We start from the raw sequence: 9382 nt of genomic DNA, 5'->3' as shown, positions 1-9382 counted from the left end.
TTTTTAAATATATAAATGGGGTTGATCCACTATTCAAACACGACCTTCATGCATTAAATATGTAGCATTCGTAGTAATTAATGAAGGTACACCACCTTGCTTTACTCCTATTATAAACTATTGCATTGCGATACATTAAACTCGCATCAGTGATGAGATATACACTGGTTTTGTTGCTTTGTGTTTTCAATCATTAATTAGAAATTCTGAGTTGAAAAACTAAATACATTGCTATTTTTGTTGCATAACATTTTCCAGCCAAAGAGTATCTGACAACCAATCCAAAGTTTCTTGCTTTGATTTCCGCTGCTGTTACAAGAATACTTCTTTCATCATCCTGTTACACAAATACTATCTTTAATGAGATTAACGACCTGTTATAAGTTTAGTTCTTCAAAAGATCTTGTTAGAAATCAAAGACCTTTCAATATAGAAATCTGATAGTGCCAAGGCAAAGAGTTTTAATGATACGAAACAGTACATTTAAACTTTAATATCACAAGAACCTTTGAGAGCATTGTGCTGTTACGTAGAACTTCGCAGAAAGTTAAAACAATTAATTGTTCTTCACTAGATCTTGTAGGAATTTAAAGGTCTTTTAAAACACCAGATAGCAAGTTGTTAATAGCAAGTCTATTAAGGAAAAAAAGCTTCATTGTTAGCAAAGAGCAGCTTTAAACTCTAATATCACAAGTACCTTATGAGAGTATTGTGCAATTACCTGGTGTGTCATAAAGGTTTAAAAACAAATAGTTAGTGCCAAGACTGCTTCTCAATAAAAATTTTGGTCGTACATTTCTCCTTATATTTTAATCGTTTAAATTTCTTTTTTATAATTCATTGTGGTCTTCAGCATCGTAGGAAGTTACGAAACTTCAAGGTTGAAGTCACTGGTTGTTGTAAGAAAGTCGAAGAGCTATATGGGTCACTTTTCCCAATGGAATATCTTGTTTTTTCTCTGTACAGGCAGTTTTCATATCATATCTTCTCAAAATATTCAGTTATTTCTATTTAGAGTGTAAAAGCTTGTTGTTTAAATTAATAAAGTCAAATGGACGGTAGTATTAGATAACATATTTTTCTAGAAGCCTGAACTAGCAAGTTTCTGTGCAATTACATTTAATTATCCATAGAACATCCTTTTGCATGATGTTAGTCCCTTCCTCGTCAATGCAACGAAACTGAATTCTTTTGCTCGTCGTTACTTTGGGAAAGCAACAGTGGTGCGTCGTGCAGTAGCCACAGTATTTAGGTTGAAAGAGCTCAACACTAGTGCAATTTCCTTCATCGGTTAATCGAATGGGAGTGGTGCTGCGTATTGTTGCTCTGCATAAATGGTTCTTCTAGAAAGAAAAGAAAGATATCTTTAAAATTGTTTTGTAATACGGTAATTAAACGTTTTAATAGATATTGAGGGGGCTTTTTTAAGAAAAAAATGTAACGAGAAATAAGCCACGTGTTCAATTTTTTCAGTAGAGTGTTTTTGTTGAAACACTCCAGTATTTTTATGTAGAGAAAAAAATAAAGTTCTGCGCTGTAAAAATTCCGGATCAAACTACGGTATGAAAAACCGGCACTTCGATTACGCTATCCGTAAAATCCATTTTTACCGTAAAATGTTATATCACAATTTTTACAGTAATAATTGCAATAAAACCCGTATATCACCCTAATTAAATAAATATTACAGTAAAAATTATGGTATATCAGGTTTTTTATTCCATAACATGCATCAGTAAAATTGGATTTTATTACAAATCATCTTGAGTGCTCGTAACTTGATCCGGATTTTTCACAGTATTTGATTTTGTCAATTAGTCGGAACCTATCTGTAAGTAATACTGAGGAATAATATCATATAAAAAGTGTAACTCTCAGAAAAATTATGGTATATATATATATATATTTTGTCCCAAGCTCTTATTCAGATTAGATATATTGTTACCATTATTTTATATATGTATACATGTAATACATTGTATATCATATGTATGTTATGCTATATGTGTTTATATGTGTGATATGTCATAATTTTATGTGTGTGAAAATTTTTAAAATATGGTATTGAAATTATTGTAATTCTATTGAAAATCTTACAAATTTAACGGATCATTCTTAAATGTGAGTATATATATATATATATATATATATATATATATATATATATATATATATATATATATATATATATATATATATATATATATATATATATTATATATATATTTATATATATATATATTATATATATATATATATATATATATATATATATATATATATATATTATATATATATTTATATATATATATTATATATATATATATATATATATATATATATATATATATATATATATATATATATATATATATATATATATATATATATATATATATATATATATATATATATATATATATATATATATATATATATATATATATATATATATATATATATATATATATATATATATATATATATATATATATATATATATATATATATATATATATATATATATATATATATAGATTACTTAATTTATCTATTTACAGTTTTTTTAGAATTACATAATTAAAATAGAAAAACAATTTAAATTTATGTTATTATTTTTTTTAAATTTTTAAGAAAAGAATTAGATCTTGCATGATTTTTGAATAATTTATCCAGAATGTAAGATTAACTTAATGTTTAAGTAAAATTTATTTTATTTTGTTTATTTTAATGATAACAAAATGCTATTTGCTTTATAGAAAAACATATAAGGAATGTAACGCGATAATATAATGTATGTATAACATAAACATTATGTTTTCAAACGTACGAAATTTTAATTTTTTAATTTCATATTTTGTGTGATTTACTACTTTAAGTTATCAAATTAATTATTCATCAGTACGTTTTCTTTAAATACTGAGTCTTAGGAGTTATTTTTTATTTTAGTACACTCAATGGAACAGCCATCTAAATAAAATTCAGAAGCTTAAAATTAAGTGCAGAATTATCATTTTAAAAGGCCTTAAAATATAATGTAAATTATATATTATAAATATTTCAAATATAATATCAATAATATATAAGATAATATTACGAAATCATAAAATAAATTTGAAATTAACGCTTTAAATTTAATATTAAGAAAGAGTATAATAGATGTAATTTTCCATCTGAATAAAATAATTTGGTTAATCATTAAGAAATAACTATTATTATGAAAAATCAAAAAAACAAACAAAAAAAACAGCAACATTTTTACTTTCTAAAAAATTATATCAGATATATTCAGATCATAAAATAAGAGTTTAAAAAATAAAATGAAGATCAATAAAGGTAGCACATATTAATTTCAAATAAAAAAATTATATTACTTAATAACGAAAACTAGCAGATTAAAATATATATTATAAAAACAAAAATTACCGGTGTTAAATGAGTATCCCTAAAAGCTTAAAAGTTTTCAAAAGATCGTAATAACCCTCTTAAATATTTACGACATGGGAATATTTATCGAATATAATGAAAAGGAGTTCATTTTAGTTGATGTTCATAACTTTTTTTAGTGATTCTCTCTGTGTTGTATCAGTTCCTTCGGAGTGAAAAATTTAATAACAGTTTTAAAAATAGAAACGCTACACTAAATGTTCCCATTTGACGGAAGAAAAAAAAAGATTTTACGAACCAAGCAGCGCATTAAATGCTCATTGTGGACTTTTATTACAGGAAGTTCTTTAGAAAACTTTAAATTGATTCTTAAAACTGTGAAAACTGTTTCAAAAGTTATTTTCTGGTTATCGAGTTTAAATACAAAAGAAGTTGAACCATTACATTTTGAACATTGAATTAAGTACGGTTAATGATTGTAAATGCTAATGGAACAATAAATTACTAACTAGCTACCTTCTTAGAATTTCGGAATTAATTTCAATGAACTTGCATTAACATTTTAATGAGAAAATTCATTGAAATTTTAATATCTTTTATGTAGATTGTTTCAAATAAATATTAAAGCTTGTAAATAGGATTATGATTTGACATTAAGCAATTACTTTGCATTTTATAGCTTGTTTGAATCATTAGCAAGAAAGAAAAATAGATGGGAAGGTAATATTCAATAAAATAATATAAATTATACGTCATATGAGATTTTTTTATCATTGAAATGAAATAAATGTGAACGATATTAATGAGGCATGATAACATTGGAGAACAGATATTTTGTTGCATTTGTGCAAATACTTGATCTTGCATATTTCGGGTGTGGGAATTTGAAATCCGAAATTTGTTTTGTTCCTATAGCTACAGATATTTTTAAATGAAATCTTAAGTCTATTTTTTGTCGAAATGTACAAGTTTAAAAATGTTATATATGGGGCAACGTAAATGTTGCGAAAAACTTCTAGGAGAGATAAAACACATCATCAGGTTTAAAATTGCATAGGAACCCATACTGGAAATGTCATCATATGCGGCCATGAGCACTTTCGTATTATGGCCTGTTTAAAAGCATACGAAGAAACAATTTATAATAGGGAAGCGGCCCTAGATGCTAGAGAAGATATTTCCTTATATGCATTAGTCGCGAAGTGGACTGATCGTAAAGACACGGCTCTCTGTAGAACACCGAAGTTAAGCATCACTGGTTGCCGTCAGTAAGCGGGTGGGTGACCACTTTGATCAGCCTATGTAGGGACCGAGGGTGCACGGTATCGGTTCTAGTTAAACCGTTCTACCATGAAGTTCTCGACTTCACGAGCAGGTCGTCGGGCTATCAAAGCAGGGGAGCCATCCCCTCTGCAGAGGATCAAAATTGAAATGGCATGTCTTTGGATCATCCTCAGGGATGCTTCTCAGACCTTCGCCAATAGCCCATTATGCATCTCTAGTGAGACGTAAATAAAGTACCTACCTTATAAGCATTGGAACCCATGCCCGAAAATGTCATACGCAGCTAGACGTACATCCCCTATTATAAACTGCTTCTACGAGTGCTTCTAAACAGGTCATAACAGGAAAGCTCGCCTAGCCGCATACGAAGGAATTTCCGGGAATGGGTTCCTATGCAATTTTAATCCTGATGATGTTCCCTTACTCCCCTAGAAGTCTGTCCTAACATTTATGCGATACCCTGTTATGTCTAAGGTATTTAAGTTTGTACATTTCATCAAAAATTAGACTAAAAATGTCATTTAAGAAATAGTAGTTTCAGAAAGAGAAACTGATTGCAGATTTAAAATAAGTGGTGCGAAAATATCTAAGAACTGTGAATTTGCGTTGCCCAAATGTTAATTAATATTTGTATATTAATGTTCATTATGCACATGCGTTGCCCATTACTAATGTACATTTGCATTGCATTGAAGTAGAAACCAACTAAAAACAATCATAGGTTGTCCGACGGCTAGGGGAATTTAGCCCATGATTGGTCTACTACTGAAGATATTTTACGTCTGCACTGTGGTCAGTGCGTATTCGTATCGTATCGATAAACAATCACTGAGATTTGTACTTGAGTCAACTCATTGGGAGGCAAGTGCTCTACTGTCTGAGCCACCGTGACTCCAGTTAAAATATTTTCTTTTCGTATGAATTAAAATTTTAAATTCTTCATTGTACAAGTTGTTTAGAACAAGGGTAGTCATCTGCTTCCTTTACCACCTAATTTGGTACCTTTACTGTCATTAAAATATTTCGAACTTCATGCAGTAAGTGTGTTTAACACAGCTGTACAGTACATGTACATTTCGTATAGTGTTTATATTTATTCAAACGGATTCATGGATTAAGTACACTAACGTCCACAATAAAATATTGAGTTCCTTTGCTCTAATGGGTGGTAGGATCTGGGTTGACTACTGGCAGGATCTGGGTTGGTTCTGGAATAAGAAAGTGAACAAATGAATCGAACGTACTCTTACATGATGTCCATGAGAAGTGAATTGTGGAATGTCCTCTTTTGTTGGACAGGGTCTCAGTAAACAAAGCCTTGTTTCATTTTTTAACTTACACTCGGGGTTGTCGTTTGATATGCGTGATGATATACCCGTACCGCATGTTGTAGAACATGAGGTCCATTCACTTGTGTAAGGTTGACAGTGTTTCTTCCTATCTAAAAAAAGAGTAAGAAATAATTTTAGAAGTGGACATAAGCAACGTTTAGAACAAAGAAATATTCTCCACTTTTTACTTTTGGAGCACTAAAGTGGGATCAATTTTATAGAAGCTGTATTTTATTTGTGTTTACTGAAAAATGCATAAAAATATTTTCTGGGAATTCTCATATGTTAAAAACTTTTCAAATTTTTTTTAAATAGTATGTTTTGTTCAGTAGTTTATTTTGTATGTTTAAATCGAGTCTGAGGATGAAACGTTTTCAAGAAAACAAAGTAGGTATTAGAGAGTGGCCTAAATTAGAATGTGGCCTGGAGCTGACTATTTCTTGATCTTTGGCCAGAATTGAAAACACTATATCTTTTTTGGAGAACTGTGACTTGAGTTTATAGTATATGCTGCCCAAATAAGTCAATATCACAAGCTATCATCATGAAATATTGTGAAACATGATAAACGGGTCTAAAAACTCTTTTTCAGCACTCTATAAACAATTTTCTAAAGAGCACCTTCTCCGAGTTCCATACGTTCTAGTTAACATAGTTCACCATAAATAGTTCAGTCAATTTAATTGATTTTCTGCAATAGTCTGTGGCTTTCTGGATCGACCAATCCTGTATCTTAACGGGAGTGATGTTTAAACTGGGTATTCAATATAGGTTTAGGAATATCCGAGTTTTTACAAATCACAAACAAGTCCTAACTCTCTGTATCTATGCATTCCTTCCACGGCATCTTGGAGCTATACTAAGTATATTTTGGGAATCGCTTGTTATCATTTGCAATAACTTTTTCCAACTTCGAACTTAATAGAGTGCAAATTAAGCTATCAGACTCAATTATTTTTGGGTAGCATATAACAATAAACAATTCACTTTTATAAAGAATATGAAAGTTATATGACTAAAACTACCAGATATTGAATTGCAGAAAGAGTTGCAACCTCGGCGTAAAAACGAACTTTTTTTTTGAAATTTTACCTTCAATCAAGGTTGAATCACAAAGCCATTCTCGACAGCAGGATCCATGCATTTTAACCAGTTGTGGATGATGACACTTTGATGATGGTCGAACATTTTCATGAGGACACAAAGACACACACCCATAAGTCCCATTCTGACATGTGCACTGTGTACGACAGTCCAGTTTAAATGTTTCACCATCTCTGTAAGTTGTCTGTCCAACATGACAGCCTTGTCCTCTTCTTACTATTTGGACAAAGGCAAATTTTAATCAATGCACCTTTTAGTATGAAAACAGTATTTTGAATTCAATACATCAAGTAATGCATGTCATATTAATAATAAAAACTATGCGCACTATCTTAATCAATGCCTAGAAATCGATAAATGACAAGATATCTTACTTATAAATATTGATGAATGCAATTCCTTTACATTATTAGATGATAGTTTAAGACAGTGGTATCTAATTATTTTCGACTGTGGAACCCTAAACGATCAACTTTTGGCGGAACTCCGAGACGTGATGAATATGCTACTATCAATATGAATAGACACTTAGTATTTATACTAACCGGTCAATATTAATAATTACCAAATAAGCCTGTTAAGCTGAATAATTTCAGCAAATATATCACATAAACCGGTTATTATTAATAAAAACCGATGAAGTTTGGTCAATGTCATTCTTTCGCGTTTTTATTTCTCACTTTGACCAAAAGAAGCAGTTATAATTAATCTTGACCGGTTAATCCGTTTAATCACATTTTCCAAACTTCACTGGTTTTTATTAATAACAACCGGTTAAAGTGAATAACGTGCGATATTTCTAACTTTGACCAAAAGAAGCGGTTATTATTAATTTTCACAAGTAAGTATTAATAGTAATCGGATTTATCACTTTAACCGTGACACATGTTCAAAGAGGCACACCCATGTTCTAGTGTTATGTAAGGCATTTAATCTCATTGGCCAAACTTCATTGGTTATTATTAATAATAACCGGTTAAAGTGAATAATTTGCGATATTTCTCACTTTGACCGAAAGAAGCGGTTATTATTATTATTGACCGGTTAGTATTAATAATAACCGGATTTATCACTTTAACCGTAACAAATACACTTCATTAGCAATTGTGAGCAGACTATAAACGAAAAACGATTAATAATTTTAAAAATCGGCAACGATCTAAATTTTATTAATTAGTTTGAATGAAGAATGAATTTTACATCGCTTTATCAATATTAATCTTAAAATTGTGTTCTATCTCGGAGAGTTGAATTTGCAGTTCTGGTGCGACATCTAATCTAGTTCTTCATCAGATCTCCGTGAAAAAACTCATGAGATCATAGTGCAGTATGTAGAAACTGAAAATAAATTAACTAAAATATGGTTTTCGTTAAAATAAAAACCAAAAAATGACAAATATAAACTTTGAGAATAGTAAATCGTTAAAAAAAGACATATTTCTTCAAATTTGAATTTGTTTATTTTTATTCGATGTGTAATACTGATGCAATTTTTCATAAATGCATATACTATTAATTCGTTACATTCATTACACTATTAATTCATTACATTGTTATTAAAAAATACATTGCTTTGAATTTTCATAAAAATAACGGAAATATATAATAAATTCAAGATTATTTTAATAATTGGATATAGATTTAATTGCAAGTTTCAAAATTCATAACCTGTTTAAAAAAAAACTCATAAATCTCGGAATCCCTGATACGTTTCCACAGATTTCCAGGGCTCCGTGGAGCACCAATGAAAATCTGTGAGGTTGAACTTATAGTTCCCAAATTTTATATTTTAATTTTGCAAGCATTTTTAGAACATCCACTTAGAAAAACTTTAAACTTTGACGAATTTTAAAACTACTAACAGCTATAAAGTTTAAAATTTGGTAAAAGATTTCATTAGAAAACATCGCAATGAACAATTCTCAATGAACAAAAATTAAAAATATTCATTAGTTACCTAGTAAATAAGGCAATTTCAGATACATGTAGATTAATATTGAGGAAAAATCCTTTTTTCGGTTTCCAATCATTTCTCTCAAACCATTACCTGTTTTTGACATAATATTAAACGATACTGTATTTTGTGTAATGGGTACGCTATTTTTGACATAAAAACGCTCTGGTTCTGTCGGCATCAACTTGCTCTCTTCGTCTTGCCTGCATGTAGCAAAGAGAAATAAAAGCTATAAGAGAGAAAAAGCCCCCTAATAGCTCGAAATTAATGTTTCGTATTTTTTCTCCATTAAAGAGTATATTTGCGAAATATAAGTAAACGA

The 9382-nt window shown here is 29.4% G+C and overlaps 1 protein-coding gene across 2 annotated transcripts in view; it reads right to left on the bottom strand.

Annotated features, from left to right (window-relative positions):
* Window positions 1-822: 822 nt before the first annotated feature.
* The window catches only part of Ccn (cellular communication network factor protein Ccn), a 76769-nt gene continuing 68209 nt past the window's right edge, over window positions 823-9382 (bottom strand). Inside the window, exons 3-5 of one of the 2 annotated variants that reach the window (XM_043052083.3) lie at window positions 7095-7322; window positions 5916-6112; window positions 823-1343 (exon numbers count right to left, since the gene is read on the bottom strand). In XM_043052083.3, the coding sequence (XP_042908017.1) occupies window positions 1095-1343; window positions 5916-6112; window positions 7095-7322 (674 nt within the window). In that variant the 3' untranslated portion in view covers window positions 823-1094. The remainder of the gene's footprint in view (window positions 1344-5915; window positions 6113-7094; window positions 7323-9382) is intronic. The other variant, XM_071183040.2, reaches the window with a different exon arrangement.

This window comes from Parasteatoda tepidariorum, chromosome 7, assembly GCF_982258835.1.
Source record: "Parasteatoda tepidariorum strain Cologne lab strain chromosome 7, Ptep-v5.0, whole genome shotgun sequence".
NCBI lineage: Eukaryota > Metazoa > Arthropoda > Arachnida > Araneae > Theridiidae > Parasteatoda > Parasteatoda tepidariorum.
Note: the sequence above shows the minus strand (reverse complement) of the source record. Positions and strands in the feature narration are given on the sequence as shown.